The sequence below is a fragment of the Apus apus genome, chromosome 18 (genome assembly GCF_020740795.1).
Source record: "Apus apus isolate bApuApu2 chromosome 18, bApuApu2.pri.cur, whole genome shotgun sequence".
In the NCBI taxonomy this organism is placed as follows: Eukaryota; Metazoa; Chordata; class Aves; order Apodiformes; family Apodidae; genus Apus; species Apus apus.
In genome coordinates this window covers 4,867,625-4,890,631 of record NC_067299.1, presented here as the reverse complement: position 1 = coordinate 4,890,631, position 23,007 = coordinate 4,867,625, and the positions used below count along the sequence as shown (strand labels likewise).

The window sequence follows — 23,007 nt, the reverse complement described above, 5'->3', positions numbered from 1 at the left end:
TGCTGTCATCCAATTTGAAGCAGTGAGGCTACTTAATACAGAGGTGATGAAGTGTTGCACAGTCCCATTAGTTTCTGCTTATGTTGTTAATGACACGGGTGGCAAGCCTATTGCAGGGAAAACAGGTTGGTACAGGGCTTTGTCTTTAATGCTGAATTTAAGAGGTGGTTTTTTGTGGGGGTTGGGATGATGTGGCAGGCGGGCGTGGAGCTGCTTGCTTAATTTGGCCTTTGGTGGTGGTGATTACATGTGAGATGAGAAGATGCCAGTAGGCCTGTCAGAGCCATGAATCGTTAAGTGAAGTACAGAAATGAAAAAAAAAAAATTGAAATATAAATAAACTAGGTTAGAAGAATCAACAGGAAAGACTGCATGGACATTCACAATACTGCAGTTGCAGGAAAAAACCCATAATTTAAATATTGATTATTGGGCATTAAGTCACACATAAGCTGGACTCTTTCACCCACACAGGTTGCAGAGGAACTTGTCACTCTCACAGCAGCTGAGCAGAGACATGGTTTGAGTTTTTGAAGACACTTTGTAGTGTACTTTAGAACAGTGAGTTCTGTTCACTCCCAGTTTAGATCGGTTTTGGCTTTTGGTGGAGTTCTGGCTTTGTTAAATGTAACAATGTCTCAAGTATGCTTCAGTAATCAACTGCAAGCTATTTTCTGATATGCCATTGATCAGAAAGTACTGTCAATAAATAATGGCTCAAAATGAAGGAAAAACTTTGATCTGTAGTTTTATACGTGTTAGCAGTTTGTAAAAGGGAGGGCTGCAAGGCTGTAAGTGGCTCGGCAAAATGCTCTTGTTTGTCTTCTTGGTGGAATCTGGCTGTAGCAGAGCTATTTCAGCATCAGTTTGCTCTCAGTGTCATTGTTGGTCCGTTTTGTACCTTGCAGATCACTGCAGGTTTTATTGCAGTACAAATTTTATGCATCTGTTTCAGTGGTGCATCCTGCTTCCTTTGACAGTAAGGACAAGACAACTCTTAAATTTAGTGGTGTATTTTTTTGGAGGAAAGCATAATTAGCTGATCATAGATTAATCTTTGACAGACTTATGGCAGAAATGCAGTTGTATGCTACTCAGAAGTTAATCTTTGTTCATTGTCTCCAAGATTTACAGAAATTTTTCCAGTAGAGCATATGTTGATAGAGTGATCAGGGATAGCTGGTGCAGGGTTAGAACTGCTGTGTAAAAGAACTGTTGCACAGAAGAAGAAAATCTAGCCCAGAATATACCAGAAAAATTGATTCTGATCTGAAAAGTGGAGCTCCAGATGTACTTTTCCACAGTGATAGCTCTGGTCAAGTAAGCCTTGTAGATAAACAAATCTCTTGAGATGCCGCTAATCTTTCTGTATTAACTAACTGGAAATACGATGGGACAGCTATGTTTTGTAACATGTGGTATGTCTCAGTGAAGTGGAAAGTGTGTCACACTCTGGTCTCTCTGCAAAAGCAAGCCACAGCTGAAAAGCCAGCTTGTGCTATATTTTACACTTCAGCGACAGACAAGCCACATGCCATACAGTGCAGCAATGTAATTCAATGTGCTGCAGCACAGAAAGGTAGGTTGTAGGCTATTGTGTGGCATTATTTAGCTTCATGGACTTTGAGATTTAAAAACCCAGCATATCTAGAAAGCCTCTTCTGATGATAAGAATGAGCAATGTTGTTCTGGGCAGAAACACAGTAGCGTTCAGAAACAGGTTGTGTGCTGCTGGTGAGGCAGGATGGGGAAGAACCATCTGCTGCCAAAACTGAATTTGGAGGATGCTAAGCTTTTTAGTGTTTTGAAGGATTCCTTTTCCATTTACTTTTCTCCCTTTTACTGATGGTACTGGTCTTGTAGTATCTGTTAGGTGCTACCAATATGTTGATAAAACCTAGCCTTAAATTTCCCCCTTTTGTTGATGCACAACAGTCTTTCTAACACCTCAACTCCAGGCAGGATTTGTTGGAACTAACGTGGACATAATGGTTGTCAAAAGTACTCAGAACTGAAAAATCCATGACCTCCTCCAGTTCAAAACATCTGTTCCAGGGTTGTCAAGAGAATTTGTATTTTCAGATTCTTCCCCCATACAGTCCCAGGAGTGGAAACAATTTTGTATTCTGTTTTTGGTCAGGGGTTTTGCCTGTTCTGTGAGCTGTGGTATGTGATGGAGAATAACCTCCTTGTGTCAGCAGTGCTATTGCAATGTTCACCTGAAGTTGCAGATGATGACAATGTGCAGAACTGGAGAGGAAATGCTTATCTGCATTGCCCTTTAGTAGGCTGGCTTTTTACTACATTGAAATGAATATTTTTATTTATTTAATATAGAATTGTCAGCTCGCCCAATAACTGTACCTTATCCTGTGCCCTGCACAACAGGCATTTTGCTGCATCTTCTCTCCTGACAGAGCTCTGGTGGACTTTAGGAACAAAATGGATTGTTGTAGGAGCTGCAGCAGGGAAGTCTGTTTCTGTCAGGATGCAGCTAAACACAAGTTTAGTGTAGGATACTGTACAAACCCTATAGTGGAAACAGGCTGCCTTCACCCATGGTGAAGTGTGAGTCTGTATAGAATGGGATGGCAGGAATCCACATATCTGCTTTTTTATTCATTGTACAAGAAGAACATCATAAAATTAGATGAGCAGATATCCTGAAAATGCTTGAACAGCAAGTTCAGTGTAATGAGTCCCTAATTCAGATAACTATAATATATCACCTATAAACACTTGATATACTTAAAAAATATTTTTGATGAGCGAGTTAATGCTCTTTGTCTACAGAAACGTGACTTAAACATAGTTATGCTTGTTTTGATCTTTAAATTTTAAGTAAAGTGTTAGGAACTATTAATGTTTCTACTAGTTTGTGTTTTTAAGTGAATGTGCAAAGCATATTTATGGAGTGGTAGATCTCCCTACAGCCATCAGTCTGGTTTTAATATTGTTTTCTTTATGTGCTTGGAGAAAAAGCAAAACCAAACCAACCAAACAAGAAACTTTAAGTAGCTTTTATGTGGACACCCAATTTATTTTAAAGCTTTGTTCCCATCTCTCTCTTTTCCCACACTTCTGTCTTAGTAGCATAAAGTGTAGCTGTGTTGCATTTCTAGATTAAACTCAGAACAGTCTGAAATTTGGTCACTGTTTTATATTTTGTTTAAAATTTATTTCTTTGGTGATAATTTTTATGTATTCTGATCTCTTTCAAGAATCGTATGTTTTGTTAGGAGAAGAGTATTATACAGGTTCTTTTCTTAGAGAAAGTAAGTATACAAATTTCCAGATGAATTTGCTGATAATAGGTAATTTTTTCTGTTCTTATATGTGATTTTACTTATCAACAAAATGGAATATTCTTAAATAATGTAAAGGGAAAGCTTTCTATATATTGCTTGTAACTAAGGGCTTCTTTTAACACCTTTTAAAGAGAAATAGCAACATCTCTATCTATACAGTTCAACATAACTGCAGATTGGGACTGTAGTACTTTGAGCATTTGAAACGTGCTTAAAATTCTCGAGTCCCAACTTTAAAAATGGGCTGGCAACTGTTGGTCACAGGTGACTTCTGTATTGTCCTGCCTGATGATGAGTCAGTATTAAATACTGTCTTCTAGCATCTTGCTTGCTGCATTATTCATGCAAAACAGTCTTCCTCCCGTATATTCTTCCTCCAGTCCTTTTTGGCTAATAAACCTTTTGAATTAGGACTTTGCTCGCTGTGTGTTTTTGTGAAGTGTCTTTAACGTCCAAGGCACTGTGATAAATGTTCTTTGTGGTGCGTGTGTCCTGTGTACATGCGGCTCTATTGTTAAGAGTAAGTGGATGCACTTGATCTCCTGGAGGGGAGGGCTGGCCTTGCCACTTACAAGCAGCACTTGACAAGTGATTCATGGGATGGTAATTAGAACAGCTTCACAGGAGTCTGTATATCTAACAGTCAACAGTAAATATCTGCTAATGATCTGATAAGTAAGGATAAAACAGTGGGAAGAAGCTGGCTTGGAAGCCAAAGGAAAGGTTTTCTGTTTGTTGTGGGTTTTGTTTTGTTTTAAATAAAAAAAAAGGATCTGATGGAAGAAACTGAGGCTTGTAATCTTCTATAATAGAAGAGAGACTGAAGTATGCATAGACAGAGACCAACTTACTTTTTCTCCTCAAAATCAGTGAATTCCAAGTATTAAGTTAATTCCTTACCTTAGCTGGCCATACGGAGAGTATGGAAGTAAACAGCATAGCAATTGCCTGGCATGAAATTGGCTTTTTAATAAAAGTTCTTAAATCTCTTTGAAAGGAGTGCTGTTGCAAATGTTTCACCAAAGGTTGGTATCTTTTATAGGTCTTTAATTAAATTATTAAAAGTTAATGGATTATAAAAATACGTGCTTGCCCTTGGAAAGGGCAACGGGTACAGGACTGGGTAGAACATTTTAAAAACGCTTACCAATGGTAACATGCAGAATAAGGCAGAGAATTTACTTGCTTTACAATAAGCTTATTTCAACGTGCTATTACCATTAAGTATTCTTTGAACTGTGTGACAAAGCTTGTAATGCTATGGCAATGTCAATTATTTAGTAACAAGTTTTACCTTTCAATGAAGTTTAGCTTCTTTAAGAATAATTTTTGCTGAAGGCCAAATGGACATAACTTTGGCTTAAATAGATATGGCATTAAACGGTTGTTTAATGTGTTTGTCTTCTGTAATTTACAGAATTAATTTGTACCTGGGCAGCTAATTATGCTAATATAAATTTGCCCGTAAGCTGGAAAGGTTTATGCAGTACCACACCTTGCAGTAAAAGACAGATTTATTTCACCTGAGGGTGGGGATTTGTGTCCCTCAGAGACAAAAAAGAAGATGCATTTTTCCTTCAGTAGTTCACAAGGTTCTGGCCCAGCAGGTCACTGTCAGGCCTCAGGGACAGACACAACCAGTCATCCTGGAGCCAGAGCCAGCCCTTCTGCAGCCCTTGGAAGCTGGACCCTGCACTGGGAAGAAATGCCTTGCTTAGGAAATTACAGAAACAAAATACTACTAGTCTTGAAACAAACAAAAAAAAAAAAAACAAACTAGAAAGGGAAATGATTAATGCCATTTTAACTGTTAGCATTGGTAAGATGTGGGGATCAATGCTTCAGATGTTGTTTTGATCTTTTTTGATGAATTATCATGGAAAGCCTTCAAAAGGAGTGGTACCTGTTCTTTGCACCTTTGTTCTGCACACCTGATATAAGCTGCACATAAACTGATGCCTGTTAGTTCACCTTTTATCTGTTTCCTTTGTTAAAAAAATTACTGTTTTACGTGCATATTGTACCTACATCTGGCTCTACAACATTTTGGCAGAATCACACAAGTCCCATCTTCTTTTCTTTCCACACATGAGCAAACAATGTGGTTTTCTTTTGGTATGTCTTTTTTTTGGTATTCAGGCTGAGACTTGTAGTTTACCTGTTACAAAATGGTTTCTGCAGAGTTGAAGACTTTTTGAAAGTGTTTTGGTTATAAGTCTGTGAGACTAAGAATAAGAAGATGGTGAGGTAAGAGGATAAGATGGAACTTTTTTTACTAGACTGATAGACTTGATCAAACTATTTGAGGAAGATACAAGAGTGAACTTTGTAACTCTTGTTATTTAACATAAGTATTTTAGTGCTATATCAAATACTTTCCTCTCTTGTATTTAAAGGATTAGATTTAGTAACATGTGTCTAGGATTGGTACAGGTTTTTCTTATTTAAAACTAAGTGCTTCCATGTTTTTTGCAATTTGTGGTACACTTAAAATGTCTCTGCTGCTTTGTGTTTCACTGCTACAGACACATTTTTGAGAAGTGTCACTTTCTCAGAAATCTCACTCTGCTTTTCCTGATTTTGAGTGAATCTTCTTAAGTACCATGAATTAAAGTAAGAAAATTACTTAGAGTTGAGTTTTTAAGCTTTTACAGTGAAAAGTTGGCATACAGAAAGCCAGGGAGTTCTAGGGGATTAGATGGTGGAAGTTTTAAGGAAAGCTTTTTCTGCAGTGATGTTTAAGGAATAAATAATGCAATCCTGGGATTTTTTTTTTTCATAAAGTGTTTTTATTCTGATGTGCATTCTTCAGAAAGGTGGTGGAAATAGGGAGATACTGAAGAGACCTGAGAGGAGAACTACAAATACGTGCTAGGGCTGGAAAACAAACCTGAGAACACAAAGTTTAAAAATGTTTTTCACTCTATTGGGTATTAGTGACTGGATTGCTTTGGATGCTTATTGATTTATGGGAAAGATAACAATGCAGTGAGGCTTTTTGTGTTGTTGTCAGACATAGAAGCTGAAAATGGGAGTATGTACAAATTCTATCTTGCAATAACAAGTAATTTCATAAAAATAAAATTATAAAAATGTTGGAACAACTTTCCATAAATATAGAGGACCCATTGTTGCTTGAATTCTTTGAAGACAAGATTAGGTTGCTTGGTAAAAAATAATTTCTTTGAGCTTCTGGGACATTTTATGCATGGCCTGGAAAGAGATGATCCTTCTAGGATTGAAATCTGTTAATCTGAGCAAACCCTCTTCAGGGGCCTTGAAGAGAACAGAATTGCCTTTGTGGTCTCAACATGCTAATAATATTACTACAAAGATCATAATCAAATCTCATGCTTCAACTTTCCAGTGTAAAGGTTCAGGAAGGAATTTTTCCAGTAAACAATTAATTAACTCTGTACTGTGTACTCTGGTTTTGTTTGGCTTTTCTTCCCCTTGAAGCATCAGAGAAGTGGTCACAGCTAGAACAGGTTACTGGATAATCTAAACCACTGCACTATGATTTAGAAACTTGTATTTGTGCCACTGCCAGAGTCTTCCTCATTCCTGTATGGAAATGGCTTTTTCTTTACCAGTAACTTCTTGGTAGCATTTGAGCTATATGTAAGAACAGGTATCTAGGTGAAACTTAATGGCCAGCATTAGACAGGACATCTAGGTGAGGTAGTAGTCCCTTCTGACTTGACAATTAAGTAAGCTACCTTTTGTAATATAAGTTTTGAAGCTACATTCTATTTAGGGCACTTGAAAATTAAAAAATAAAAAAAAATAAAAGTTTAAATGCTTCTGTAAATGTTAAATCCCACAGATTGTAAAATGGGGCTAGTAAGAGATTGTTGTATTATTAGGGTTTTTTACTATCTCACTAAGTTGTAGTATTTTTATGTCTTAAAGACACTGAAAGTAATTAAAAATGTGTCCATTTTCTATGTTGGGTCTACTTGGTTTGAAAAAATAATTATTGCAAATTGGATGCAAATAAAACATCACAAGAGAAATGGGTAAGAATAATGAAGAATGGTACTAGTGTGGCCATTGCAGAATGGAAAGTCTGGGAACTACTGATTATATTTTTTAGAAACAGTGAAAGGTTATGTTTTTGAAAATTAAACTGTACTTCAGAACAGAATAATAAAACAGGTCACCTGACCTAATTTCAAAACACTGAAATTAAAATAGAGCTTTTTTTGTTGTGAAACAAAACTTAAAAAATAGAAGACAAATTGTGACAGAATAATTGCCAGGTTATTATTTTTTTTTTAACTCATAATTTTATTTTTATGTAAAGTCAGTGGTAGCTGGATGGCTGTGTGGTAGAAGTCAAATTGCTTCTGACTGGAAGTATGTGACCTGCTGTCTGAAGCTGCTTTAGTGATTACTGTCGAATTTACTGATCTGCATAACATGTGCTAGAAGGTTTGAAGTTGCTCCTAAGTTTAAATGTTACAAGCCTTTCTCAGGGAATGTAATTTCGTTTTGTGGCTTTTTTTACTTTTTCTATCAGTGGCTACTTGCAGGGAAAGCAAGGTTTGGCCTCCACGGTATGGAAACAGCATTTTCTAGCTGCCATGAAGCTCTGTTCTCCAGTTGCTGCGGTAACAAATACCATTTTATTCTTGAATAAAATAAAATAGTCAGCTATATTTAGCAAGATTTTTTCTGTAATTTTTGTCATATCTGGGTTTTTTGTATCTATCTGCATAAGGTAATGAATATAGTTTTGTTGAGGTCAGTAGAGATTATACTAAGCTGCTGCTGCACACTGTGCAGTAACTCACCATTTCACAGCACAGTCCCTTCAAATGCAAACAGGAATTTCTGGAGTGCCGTTTAAATAACTTGCCAGATAATACTTGGAAGTATCAAAACTGGAGTAGTGATTAAATGAAAGACTCTTGTCATGTTAGATCAAGTGTGCTGATGAGTAGAAGTGATTTATGCTTTTTTTTTCCATTATGGAAAACTCTCTATGTTGCCCTGCACATTAGGAAGGTCAATACATGATGGAAGAGGAGGAAGAAATGTTGGGTTTTTTTTAATGTGGAAACTATAAAAGAGAAAGAAAGGGATCATTACTGCAGAAAACCTGCTGTTAATAAGTGCAATATTTGTCCTAAGTAAGTATAGAATGAAACTGCCTTGTAAGGGTACAGAACAAGGCAGATGTGATGTAATTTTTGGTGTAATTAGAGAAAGATGGAGCTGATCGTAATGCAGTTTCAACAGGCGAGAGGAACAAGCAGCACACTGCAGCCTGGCACCTTGGATGAGGATCACTTTATAGAGAGCAGCTGGAAAGAAACTATTTCCCCTTGTTCCATCATGGGAAGTCAAGTTACCAAAAAGATTTCAGGTAGAGAACACTCTGGTGCTTCTCTGTGGGTGGCTACAGCATTTTTACTCATAGACATCAAGGCATAACAACTAATTCAACAACTGCTGAGGTTAACTAATCTTTGGAACAGTTTTTCTAACAATTTTGTAATACTGATATTGCTCAGTATGCCTGGAATAATGTGTTCTTTAAGGGATATTTTTTTCTGTATTGTTAGATTAGTCTGTGTAGTCTCTTCCTGTGATCTCATTGATAATTTGGTACAATTTTACCTTTTTCTATAGTTTTCATTCATTTTGTCATTTTAATAGGTTAATACAATGGATGTTAATGGTAATTAGTTGCTTTCCAAAAGAAATTTGTAGAGCCTGTACAGAGAAGTACAGGTGATAGAAAAGGTTTTTACTGTGACAATGTCCTTTATAACCCTTCTGTAATTCTAGAACTGTACCCCTTGCCCTAACAAAGGTGGTACCTGTTATTTTAGCAACTCTATTGCTATCTAAAATGTATGACAATGTCATAACCTCTGTCATGGTTCCCAAATGACATCATTGTGTATCTCACCAAACTTACGTTGTATACATTTAGAGGGGAAATAAAAGTAAGTAGAAGGAAATGCTTGATCTGTTTTCTCAAGATTCTAGCCCTGCTTTTGGGAAGATGATGTAAAATACACAATAATGCACTATCTTGGCCAAATGGCTTCCATCCTGAGATGATTTTTTTTTTTTTTTTCATGCCTCAAAGAACTGGAACTAGATCTCACATAAAGCATGCCTTAGAAAGGCCTGGCATTAGCTTTTTCAGCAAAAGCTCTACTTTGGTTTTACACCTTCTAAGCATTTTTCCCCCTTTTTGGACTCATGAAGCCATTCTGATGTCCATTTGCTCTTTGAGCAGGACGTTATTCCTCACATGGCAGAGTGGGGAGAGGCAGCAGGGAGGAAAGTAAACACTTGGGAGCAACCTTTCTAATCACAGAAAATATTGGCCTCGTGTCAGTTCCATCAGCCTTCTCCTTTTTTTTCCTATGCAAAAAGTGTGTGTGTTTTGTACAGTATGTTTGTCCCTGTATGCAAACATTTTGCACAGAGCTTTTATAAATGGTGAGACTCAGAGCTAGCAAATCTGTGAAGAGGTGATAGTTATGTCGTGATGCAGGAGCACAGATGTAGTTAAGTGCCAGCTGTACAAGGCATCTGTTACTTCTCTCTCTACACCGCAAGCCGAGTAGAAGATGATACAAGAGCCTGACTGTATTTGTATATTTATTAATGCCAACATTTTGAAGTAATTGTGTATTTTGAAATTGTGAAAATTTAATTTGTGACCTTTAAAGGAGTTGTTGATATCTCTGCATTAAGGAGGTATTTTAACAATTGGGACACATAAGACAAATTTCTCAATATTCTGTGAGAGTAATTTGCAAGAACTTTGCCTGTGATGGACTTTAATATTAGTATCAAACTGCAAAACTCAGTGTTTACACATTTCTGTCTTAATCTTTTTCTTTCACATAGTCATCAGTTTTACTGAAATATCATTGGGTTCCTTCTCATCAATGAGACCTGTGTGAACCTTCAGCTTATCAGGAGAGAAGCTTCTTAGCTAGAAGTCTCCTCTCCCTAGGGGTAGGCCACCAACTAGTATATTTCAGGCATGTTTACTAACAATGTCTGTAGGGTCCTCTGATGAAGTGAATGTTCAGTACTTTATTCCTGAAACAGAGCAAGGTGCAGTAAGTATAGTTTCATACAATTAAAAGGTTTCATGAACTTCTTATTATCAGGAGATACTTTTGCAAGTTTGTGGGGCTCTGTCTTGCCATCTGTGGTGGTTTTGGTGATACTCTGTGGTAGTTTGGACACTTCTGCTTTTGTAGCTGAAATTGAAATATATTACTTTAAATGTTGTTTTTTTGTTCTCATAGGTGGTGTCCTTTTGAATATTTAATATTTGCTTGCATATTTGTTTTATAGTTTAGTGAAGAAAATTGTTAAGAACAAAGCATTATGCCTAAGTAAATTTTTCTACAGGGCCTGCAAAGGACTCCAGGGTGATGATCAGTAATGATGTGTTATCTTAGAGAACATAGTAATTTTATGTGTATTTAAATGGGGCATCTTGTTTAGTGTAAATCTTCCTGCTATGTGGTAAGATAACAGAATAATAAAATAATGTATGTGTTATGTTATGGAAGAATGGAAATGTTCATCTTCTGCTTTTGGTCATAGCAGGTTTGGGTTCAAATTCTTCTTAAATCATTAGCTACAAGGAGTTGAGCTGTTTTGCTCTTAAAAGCTGTGTACAGGACTCAGTCTAGATTTTTAACTCTAAGAATGTGAAGGGAACACGGTACCTGAGTCTGGCTTCCTCTGCAAGGTGGGCCATAGAAACCCCTGAATTCCCTGTTTCAAGAAGATTAGGAATTAGGAGTAGTTCAGTGGAGGCTCTGAAGGGTCAGAAAAAGCTGCCTTGTGTTGCAGCTCTGTGGTGAGAAGCCAGTTCTGGCTTTTGCAGCCCTGTTGCACATCTTTTATTGCTTAATTCATGTGCTTCCACTTCCTTTCTTGCTTCCATGCCTGTTGGGCCTGTCACTGAGCCCTTTTGCTGAATTAACCTGGGGGAGAATTCCCTCTAGAGGAGAAAGAAAGGACAAACTGTTATTTTTCTGTTGATTTAATATGCTAAAATGGGTCAGTATAGAATCCATTGCATATCAGAGGCTGGAAAAGGAAAGTACACAGAATCATGAGCTTGGGCTTTTGACATGACTGAAATGGAGGAGGGCAGGACAGCTCTTATTACTGCATGTGAGGAGTGGAAGCTAATCAAGGTACTCTTATTTTTCTTTAAGTGCTATGAAAGAGAAACGAATCTTTAGATCTCTGTCTGTAATCATCGTTCTCCTGTTCTAGAAGAACTGATCTCACTGCTGGCTGCAGAGATGTAAAGAAGGACCATTCAAAAGGCTCATATTTTTAGAAATCATGTCTTTGGAAAAGAAAAGCAATCCTGGAGTGGTGGAGAATCCCTCTCCTGCATGGGGCTCTGATGAACAATTAAAATACTCAGGTTTTTTCTCCCAACAAGTTAAAAACATGTCACTGAGCTGTTATTGAGGCCTGATCAAAAAAGTGCTTGACATGATGGATCTTTGCATTGTATCATTCCTCATTTAGATGCACAGCTTTTGGAGTAGAATTTGCAAGATATAAATTGCGCTAACTTCATGTGTCTCATGAGTTGAGTGCTCAGTAGCAAGTGAGTTTCATAATCTGCATGTTTGAAATTTTTTTGGCATTATTTTCTGATCATGGATTGCAGTGTACCATGGAATTAAAAGAAGGGTAACATTTGGAAAGAGGACTTTTGAGTTGGAGCTAGATAGGTCAGAACTACTCTAATTCTAGTTTATACTGCTACTTGATTATTAGCACTTGAACTCAAGTTACTGGTTTTTAGTTGGTGTGATTTTAAAAAGTATTGTTAGAATGATCTTACCATGATCAGCCAAAAGAAAAGTATGACAGAATAGTAATTACTCACTTAAGTGACAGAATTATTACCCATAATTTTCTTGGTGTAATACATGAGTTGTAGTCATGTAGTCTGCTATATGTCAAGTCAAAATGGAACTGTGCAACATAATATGCAAATAGTAATCTGTGTCAATTATGCTAATATAATTTTAGCTCTGTCAACTCCTGTAATTGTGTTTTGAAACAAGAATCTGTGTACCCTTTAATCAAAATAATAATTTCTTCTAGGTAATAGTTGTACTTAAATGAGAAGAAGTTTGTACCTAGACCTTGCTGTGTTTTTCTGCATTTTCTAGCAGCAGTGAGCTTCAAATGTAAAGTAACTAGCCTTGGGTCCCACTCATTTAAAAGTGTTTTTGAAGGGCCTTTGAAGTGCTTAAAAGTAATAAATAGCACCCTCTAGTTATTATCCTAGGTATGTGCCTAGAAAAATGTGTATTTTTGGAACAATTTCAGGAGGCAACATGTCATAATTTATTCTTGCTAGTATTTCCTTGACAGTAGTCTTTCTGTGCATATGTTGTTTCTCTCTGCATACTTATTGTATGTAGCATTTTTTTATCTTGAGGCATTTGAGGTAAAAGCACTTGGCATTTGTACTCCAGTTGTCCAGAAAATTCTCGAGCAGCTTGATCAGATCCAAAAGACAAGCAAGTGTTGTGTCAGGAATTGTGTTAAAGTCTGTAAAATAAAACAGATATGGGCAAGGGGAAACACCCTCCTTTACCAATACTTAGTATGTGTTTGTACAGCTGGCGATTTGTGCTGCTTCATATTCGTTGACCTAGAAGTAGCCAACATTTTAATGTGTTCTTGGAGAGGAAAAAAGGTGTTATGGAAAAGAACTGCCACATCAAAGCCTCTCCTTAGCTTGTAAAATGGTTTCCACCACTACCTTCCTCAGCACTATCGGAACACTCGGCGCTTTCTCCCTCTCAAAAGAAAGCAAGCCTTTTTATTAAGAAATGGCCTTAGAGTTTTGTTTATATTAAAATGATAAAAGTGACACAAAGCAGTTGAAAAGATCTATATAGTTCAAACAAAAGTCCACCAGAGATCTAATCTAAGTTCTGTGGACCGTCTCCCTGTCAAATCAAGTCAAGTAATTCAGCTGTCACAAAGAGTAAAGTTCTTACTCTCTTTAGGAAAGTGTTGCTCTGCAGAATATTTTTTAAAACTTCACTTCTATCAAATGGCTTGTATTTTGCTGGTCAGATCTGATGTTCTGAAATCTTAGTGGTGACAAAGGAAACTAAATGCTTGATGATTAATTGTTGTTGATCATTGTGGATATTGTAATTCAGTTTTCATCCCACCTTCCTTTAATGTAGCAGGCTTATATTGACCATTTTGTTCTCCAGTGATCTGCTCACATTGCTGGATTTTTTCAGTAAATGTGCTAAATAATACAGGGAGGCTGAAATAATTGAAAAATAATTTTACAATAAATCCTTCTTTCCACTAAAATATTTTAAAATTTATTTTAGCACAAGCCCACCTTACTGCTGCGTGGACCTTTATTCTTTGCGAACCGGAGAGATGGTCAAGTCCATACAGTTCAAAACTCCAATTTATGATCTGCATTGCAATAAAAGGTAAGGATGTTTACTACATGTTCTTTCTGCTTTAGAGCATGTAGAATTTTGGTAATTAATACAATTTTTGGTCTGTGCACTCCTGGACTTCCTTATTTTGGCTTTCCTGTAAGCATAGCTTTGGTTCTCCATTTCTCTAGTAATATTTCAGTTTGAGTACAACAATATGCTTTTCAGTGGCTTTCATTCAAGAAGCTCAAAACATTTTGCATCTGAAATTATTTAACCTTCTTTCAGTTGTGGTGAGGGTGAGCAGGAATCGTTGCAATCCTCTATCATCTACGTACAGATGGAGAAATGGATCATTGAGAGTTTAAGTAGTATAGACCACTGAAGAGTTTATAGCCTTGTGTTCCACTTGTCTGCCAGATACACTGCCTTCCTGCACATCCAAGAAATTCCTAGTGTTCACTATGTGGTTTACAGCAAATAATGTTGCTGTGAGTCAAATAAAAAAGCAGCATCTCTTAGGTGGGATAATGTCCCCTCGTTTCTGAGAGATAAAAAGACTTAGAAGGCTGAGCATCATATAAAAAAACCCATCCTAGAAGCCACAAAGGTTTTGTTGAACAGACATTTTGAAGAAGGGAGATGTAGGTTAAGACACTAGGAGGAAATTTTTCACTGTGAGGGTGGTGAGACAGTGGAACAGGTTGTCCAGGGAGGTTGTGGAAGCCCCATCCCTGAAAGTGTTCAAGAGCAGGTTGGATGGGGCTTGGAGCAACCTAGTCTAGTGGGAGGTGTCCCTGCCCATGCAGTGGGGTTGGATCTAGATGATCTTTAAGGTTCCTTCCAACCCAACCCATTCTGTGATTCTATGATTCTACCATCAAAATCTAAACTTTGTGACTATGTGAGGTCAGGTACAGAAGAAGAGTAGTACTAGTGAACAGACACCTTTAATACAACAGTGAGTCCAATAATGAGGAGGATATTTAGATGGTGTAAATGTTTAAACAAGTAAAGGATGGTAGTATTTTGTTTTTAATTTTTAAATTCCTGTCAATCTTCTTAATGATGGATGTGGGTATGATTATTACATCAAAAAAGAGTTTCACTGAAGTGGTTGAGTTGGTGAAAGTTATGTGCCGTGAGTAAGTCACTGTTCCTTTAAAAGCTGTCAGGAGGAGTTCAGTACTTATCTGTGCAACTGTCCCTTGAAAAATTTAAAGTTCCCTTGTGTACAGTGTGATGATAGTAAATCTTTCCAGTTGGGCCTCCTGGCAGAAGAAAAATCCAATTGTAAAAACAGTCAAAAGGCAAATCATCATTCAAAATCTCTCCCAACTAAGAAGTCTTTCCAGGTGCTAATGTTTCTTTTCCTAAGTGGTGAAAATGGAAAAGCTACTTCAAAGCTATGTGGCTGTATCCAGGGTAGCTGCTTTTCTGGAATGTATCACATTCTGTTATTATCCAAGGAAAGCTCACTATTTCAGATTGAAAACGCATTAAATGTGGCCAAGTGCAATGCTAATGGTGCATTACCCATACTGCAGGCTAATGGGGTCCCAAATTTGGATTTAAAGTAAAATTTGAGTTGCAGAAAAAAGGGGAAAACTGTTTATTATTTTGGATTTATACGCCAGATTCATTCATCTGGTAGGTTTCAATTATGCAGCAAGACAGTATACGTCTTCAAAGAGCAGAAAACAAAAATCTACATGATTGGGAAATATTACCAACAAATATGCATAGGTTTTATATATATACTTTGCACTTGCATGTGCATTCAAAGTTTTTCCATTGTTCATTGGTTTCCTTTCTTTTAGGTCTTGCAGAAGAAATCAGAAATGATACATTTTCTTTTGTTTTTCTTTTGTGCAGTTTAAACAATTGGAAGATACGTTGTGTAACTAAAACTGCTGTTTTGTCCAAAACTAATATTAATTTATACATGCAAAGTTTATAACTGAAAAAACCTGAGATTTGTTTTGGTTTTGGGAAGTTATCGATGTAGGAGAAGATGTTGAAAGCTAAAATGTTTGGCTTTCCAAATCTGGCCTCTTTTTCTTGTCAGAAGAGTGTTTCATGTGTACTTATTACGTGGCTTTTGTTCTGGTGCTTTGCTTCAAGCAATGAACAGGTATTTTACAATACCAGTGTGTATGTGTCCAAGTGAATACATAAACATACACCTGTAATTTTGCTGATTGACACAAATCCTGCTTCTCAACCCTGTTTTGGTGCTGATAACTCTTGGTATGAAAAACCCCTTGCTTTTCGTAAATAAGATGGTTTAATAAATTTGCAATGGGATTACTTCAAATTTAGCCTCTGTTCTGCTGATGGTTGATTTGATTGTTATTTGAGTCATTGAAGGTAATTCAGGATCCTTGCAATCCCAGTCTTTCTTTTTAATGGAGTTTTTACTGCAGGAGGTATATCATAAATATGCTGTGTTGTTCTGTATCAGATCTCTGTACTTCCTGAAATGAAGGTTATGTGGTTGGGATGAGAGAGAACCCTCCATAACTGCCATGTACTGGTAACCTGGCAGTATATCACTGTAGAATTTATATTGATGCTTTTGAAATAATTACATTTAGATATTGAATCTTTAAACCAATGCATTTAATGTTTAAAATGCCCATTCTTTTCTTGTGTTTTCAGGATACTCGTTGTTGTCCTGCAAGAGAAAATCGCCGCCTTTGACAGCTGTACTTTCACCAAAAAATTCTTTGTTACAAGTATGTATAATAGTTGGGTTCAGTCTTTTTGCTCTAGTGGTGGAGTCAGATAGAACAGATATGATTTGTTTTTATTTCTGAATCCTCAAAGCAGCTCTCTGTGACTTCATTTAGAGTTTCAGGAAATTTGTTGCTTCAAAAAAAATAATCCAAGTGTTAACCTGTCAGACCTTGGCCCTTTTGCATATTTATTGTGCTGTGACTAATATCTCACTGTTGTGAAAAACACCTGCACTGACATCCATAGGTAGCTGAAAAATTATTTTCTTCATTTTGCGAAAAAATGTGCAAAAGTTTCAGGTTGTACAGATGTGCAGCAGTTTGGGAACATACCAGTGGCGATCTGCCCATTTTTCATGTTTTGTTGTTCATTATCTTGTTTTTGTTTTCATGTGTCCTCACTTTAGCAAGCCCCAAAGTTCAGACAGGTTAGTGAAGTGTTGTAGTAGGAAAACTATAGGCAGGTATTTGCCTGCAGGTGCCTTTACATATATCTTGAGCATGAAGGAACTGTTTGCTTGGACTTCCCTTCATCTACCTCTACCCTACGACCTACCTCTCAATAGGAGGCAAATGACTGGAACAGAGAAGGTGCTCTCCAAAAGCTCCAAATGACCCTTTGCTGCTCCAACATCTGCAGCACAGTAATTGATACATTAGTAGAGAAAACTGGTATTTTTTCTTACTGCTTGTGCTCTGCTCTGTCACTGGGTGTGGTTAGGTTTTGGGTGTCATTTACCTACTCCCAAGACTCTGTGTCTTGTCCATGTAATGCTGACTACTGAGACAGTATTTACCCCAGAAGAAATAAAACGTTATCGTTCCAAGCAGCTAGCGACTAGTGCTGTTGTTCATCAATTAGAATCACCCCTTAAAATCTATAGATAACTGAGGTATCATAGTTTACTTTGGAAGTATCAGAGTTTTGTTGTTAAAAGGACAATCTGAAATTTCCTGTGTGTATTTTTGGTCACAGTCGGAAAAGTTCTAAATTACCTTGTTATGTTAACTGTGTCTCTAAGGAAAAATCTAGTTTAGGAAAAGCTATTCTTATAATAGTTTAAAGAAAAGCAGCTTTATGCAGTAATATTAAAGTTGCCAATAGGTGTCAGTTTCTTCCTATACATGGCTGTAAGGTACTGGGAATCTGCTGGGGTTTGGTGGGAAGCCAAATGGGAAAGGACTTGTTCGTGTCCTCTGTCTTCACTCCTTTTTATTCCACCAAAAAGAATTAGGATACAAGGCATACTTTATTTTAGATAAAAGTTTTAAACCCCCAACTAAGTGCATATTTTGATAATTCTTGTGTTTTTCAAATTCCAGTTACTGTTTGTTGGTTTTTTTGTTTTAAAGATACTGCCATTAGTTTTTAAACATTAATCCACTGTATTTTGAGGCACAGGAACAGCCTCTTCCTAACCATAACTTTTGATTTGCAGTGCATTTGTGTGGAATAGGGATGGAGTTTAGAGGATAAAATAAAGCGGTTGTAGCTACTTACCAAGTTATTTGAAAGTCCGAACTCCTGAAATGTCACTGTTCACAATATATTTCTCCACCTGTGAGAAATACAAGAAACTGAAGATGGTCTCAAACTTTGTTCTGGCTCTGGGGCTCCAAAACTTGGTTAAAGACATCCCCTCATTTTGTACTGGGCATTTTGGAAAGCTTTGGGACCCAGCAAACAGCTGGAGCTGTGGTCACCACAGCCCTTCCCCTCTTGCCACCTTGGTTTACCTGTGGCCAGTGACAGGGTGGGACTGGGCAAAAATAAATGTTCTTTTATCCTACATGAATGGGTTTCTTGGATCTGCACTGGTGAATAGTCGTCCTGAGGATTTTGAAGCTTCGTTGTTTCACTTAATAGCTTGTGCTATCAAGCTGGTGTTGTGCTCTGGCATGTTGAAGGCTGCAGTAGGGCCTTTGTGTAAGCTTTCAGATTTTGTATGTGGTGAAATCTTTTCAACCTCAATGTATCTTTAAAGGCTTAAGCTACTTTGGTGTGTTTGAAATTTTATATAAATGAGTTACCTGGTCAGCTGCATAGATTTATGATTGTGAGCCAACTGGTCAGCAACTGGGCTCTTCTGCTGCACTACTTAATTTTTTTTTTATTTAGGAAAGGGCACTATCAGTTTAAATTGAAGTAGATTTTCAGCTGTCTTATCTGACTGCTTTTGGTCAGAAGCAGTGGCATAAAAGGTTGAAAATATTACATGGGGCTCACTAGCATTTTGAAGACACTGCTATTATTTGTGTTAGCTTCAAGAAGATTTGGTGATGTGGGAATAAAATCTTCCATCCATATCAGCTAAGTGGCATTGGGAGCCTTAGAACCTCACTGAGACAGCTAAAAAGCAATGATTATTACCACATTATAATAATAAAAAGCAGAAGCCCTTATCTGTTTTGTTGACTGTTTACATATAGAAATGAAATGCAGGATGTACAATTAAAAACAGTGTCAGGAATAGTGGAGTTTAGTGTTCCTCAGCAATGCTAATGCAGCTGCATTGCACATGAGTAGTGTTTGGCTTTCTGTTTTTGTTTTTGTGGTTGAATGTGTAGCTTAATATATTGTTGTAATAAATATACCATAAAATATTCAGGATGTAGAACACGGTCAAGTTTGTGCTGCTGCTGGAATGTTTAAGTCTTTTATGTCTTGATTTTTCTTGAGCAAATTTGACATAATACTCATAGTACTAATATTTTCTTTTTTTTTTTTCCCCTGCATGTGATTAGATGGACATGTGCTGATTTGACTTGAATGGCAGAGAGCCAGCCTATTTTATTTGGGCCTTTTGTAACAAAAACTCAGTGTACAGGTGCTTAGTATGTGAATTTATGGCACGTCCTTAAACTTGAAGGAGAAACTTAATGTAGAAAAATTACCAGGATATCCTATAACCACTCTGTGTGGTAATCTTACTTTTAAATGTATGCTGAGGAAAGGCATCAGCCTGCAAAGAACTTGTGGCAGTAACTTCAGTGCAGCAGTCTGTTCTCTGCTGTGCTGATGGTTGGAGCCAACTCCTTAAGAAAGGACTTCTATCAAGGGGAAGATAAAGCCAAACAGTCCTTTCACATCCTGCACTGGTTTAAGTGCTCACAAGGCCAAGCAAAAAAAACCACAACACAACTAATTTAATGCTTAGAATAAGAGTGTGTTTCCTTTGGTAGTTGTGAATGCCAAGGTGTGGATTTTTAATAGGTTTTTCAATAGTTAAGAGTTTTATTGTGATGCACTTAAGATTTCCTTCAGAGCCTTTTTCTGAACACTACATATGACTGAACAATCAGAAACAAAAGTGATGTACAGGCTTCTCCCCCTCCCCCCCTCATTTGCTCCAAACAATAGATGCAGAAAAGCTGAATTTCATTGATTTCTAGTACATCAGTGCTCTCTCAACCCTTCTCCAAAAATGCTTACTTAGTGGAACACTGATGATTATGAATATGGCCTGATGGATACTTTCTTCTCTGTAAAGAATATCCTTCCCACCCCCTGGGCCCTAAGTAAAGATTATCACAGATAACATCATGCATGGCATCATCTTTGTGTCCGATAACTAGTGCCTGTTCAGTTTCCCTGGCCCTTCCACTCCTCATATTGATATATTCTCCATCCATTATTCTCTGGGGATGAAGACAGTTATTGCAGCCATTAGCTGGCACCACATTTCTATTGATGCTGTACAACTAGAGCCTTGAGAGGTAATTTTCCAGATTTTAGTCAGAGTACTTTATTGTATACAAAGTCTCAAAAGACTCGCCTAACCACAAGCCCAAAATTATTCACTGTATGTTAAATGCACCCCACCTGCACCTCCCAAAATACATAAATAAAAGCAAAGCAAACCATGGTAGATACTACTCTATCTGCAGTTTCCACTGACATTCACATGCAAGAAATAATAGAGGGGGTTCAGTTTGCCACAGGTCTGATCTGGAAATCATCTGGGCTTTTTGGTCTTGTTTTTGTCAGCTTTGTTAGAATTCCTTTTCCCTGCTCAGCACACAGGGAGGGAGCGGTTGGATCTCTGTGCTTTGAACTGAAAGCACTGGATGTCTTATTAGATGGTTTAATGCCTCAAGAGTTAGGTTCTTCAGGCAGTTCTGTTTGTACCTTTCCCTTTGCAGCCTCAATCAGTGAGTGGCATTTATCCTGGATATCCCACATGGTGTAATAATTGATAGGATCCTCCCTGTGTGGAGGGAGACTCTTCAGTTTAGATTGAAAGTCCTTAAGGCAGGTGGGAATTGAGCTCCTGTTTCACAGTGTTTTCTGGATCACTGAAGAGAAGCCAACTATATTGCTGTGAATTGTATATAAGCAGTTTTTATGCACACTTGTGTACATATATACACACACTCCTTCATGTAAGTTGTAGCTGTGTTTGCTGAGAAACATTGATTTCATCTTGCTTTTACTTTTCAACAGTGTTGTTTGTAAGAGGGCTTTTTCCTGAATGTGGGAATTGGCCTATCACTAGTACAGGATAATGGGGAAATAGTTTTTCAAAAGGTCTTCAGGGCAACGTGGTGGATTTATGGAAACAAATGTCTTTGTCGCTTACAGGGTGTTTGGCTGCATGGCAGGGAAGTGCAAATACAACAGAAGAATTGCATAAAGACAGAAGCAAGGCACTGGTACCCAAGATGTATGTCTGTCATATCTCCTGGGTTTGACAGCTTTAAAAATTATATGTAGAACAGGAAGTGCTGTTTGTTTCTGTGTGAGTTATTTTTATCTAAAGCACCCAAATCCTTAATGTTAAAGGCCAAAGCAAAGCCATCTTACTCACATTGTCCTATACAGGAACAACAACCTCTATAGTAACATTATTATTTATCACTGTCCAATTCCCTGAACAAAAAAAAGTAAGTAAAACCGAGATTAAAATATAGTTTGTCCTGAAATTAGTCAAATTTGTGCTCAATTAAATAACCAAATCTAATAAGCATTAAAGGCCATAGATATTTTTAGTAAAAGCTCTGGTATTGGCCTTAGACCAACAGAGCAACAGTACAGTAAAATACTTAAAACTGCCATGCTAGAATTGACAGAGAAAAGAGACGTCTCTGTAGTAATGATAATAGCTGTAGTAAGAATAATAATTGCAGCAATCATAGCAATGTTGATCATAAATGAAATCTGTGGTGCTTCCCCAATCTGGTGTGAGGGAATTCTGTCCTTCCAGCTGGGACTAGCACAAAATGCAGCTCATGATTGGGCTGGGTCTGTTGTGAACACAACATGGATTATGAATATATCCCTGCAAAGGCTGGTGATGATCTGGTATATGTAGCATTTGTGACTTTACTTTTTCACTGGATTTCTAGATGGGTTTGTTGGTTGTTTTGTGTTTGGGTTTTTTGTTTTGTTTTGTTTTAGCATTTTAGTAATGATAATGTTGCTATGATTTAAAAAAAAATGCCCTGGATGGCAAGAATGATTTCACAGGAGGGTGCGTCCTGTGGTCTGCTCTTTTACTCAGTTTTTATGGGTGATACTTAAACAGAAGGAAGTACAAGAACAATAGAAGAGTTTTGGAAAGTATGTGACAGGGTGAGAGTAATAACATTTACATAGAGCCTTTCATCTAGAAGGAACCCAGAGGAATTTATAAACAATATTAATTTATACAGTGCATAAACAAATAAATTTGGTTTGCTTGGTGATGCTCAAAAAAAAAAAAAAGCCCAAGCAAACAAAAAATATTAGATAAAACAACTTTATATGATTTGTTTTCCTTAGAATAAACAGTCCTTTGCAACAGCAGTATCACTCTACCCGTTATTTATTGCATACACCCTTTCTGTGCTCTCTGTCATGGAGCTGGATTGCAAGATTTAAGAATGTAGTTTGGTAACTTCATTACAATAGAATGCTGTATAGTTCATAAAGCCTAGAAAAAATTATTAATTGATTATAAGCTCCATCCAGTGACTGAAAAGTAGCATAGATTTAGTGGGTTGTTGTAGCTGTTTGTTTATAAATACTCAAAGCATTGCTACACAGATTTAAAAAGTGATATTTGGCAAATACCTTGAATTATTGAAGGCAAATAATTTTGGTTGAAAAGTGTTAGTGCTTTTTGGAATTTGCTCAGAAAACTGTTTAAAAACATGATGCACTTAAGATGGCATATGTCTTATTTAATGAGCCTCACCACACACTGAAAGAGAAAAATCTTTGTTTATCCAGTAACCTGCTTTGTCAGTCAAGTTTAACTTAGTTTTGCCTTAGGATGTAGGTTAGCCCTGGAGATCTCTGCCCTGACCAGTGGTCCTAGTGTTTGCTGACCCTGTCCTGTCCCAGTGCCACATTCATCTTACTTAAAAAATGATTGTGATGGTTTGGGATTAGAGACAGAATCCTGAAAAGATTTTGTAACAGTCCTGCCCGTGCCCACATAGTGTACAAAGACTCAGAGAAATAGCTTGAAATAAAACTGAACAACACTAATACGCATTCCTCAGAGATACAAGTTGTGGAATAGCCATTAAAAAAAA

At 37.2% G+C, this 23,007-nt stretch overlaps 1 protein-coding gene across 9 annotated transcripts in view; it reads left to right on the top strand.

Moving 5' to 3' along the window:
- Window positions 1–23,007, top strand: part of BCAS3 (BCAS3 microtubule associated cell migration factor) — a 351,811-nt gene that overhangs the window by 34,945 nt on the left and 293,859 nt on the right. For all 9 annotated transcript variants that reach the window (XR_007891218.1, XM_051635999.1, XM_051635997.1 and 6 more), the window contains exons 8-9: window positions 13,694–13,801; window positions 16,412–16,488. Coding sequence is in view for 8 of the 9 variants with exons in the window: in XM_051635999.1 (XP_051491959.1) it covers window positions 13,694–13,801; window positions 16,412–16,488 (185 nt within the window). In the remaining variant the exon portion in view is untranslated. The remainder of the gene's footprint in view (window positions 1–13,693; window positions 13,802–16,411; window positions 16,489–23,007) is intronic.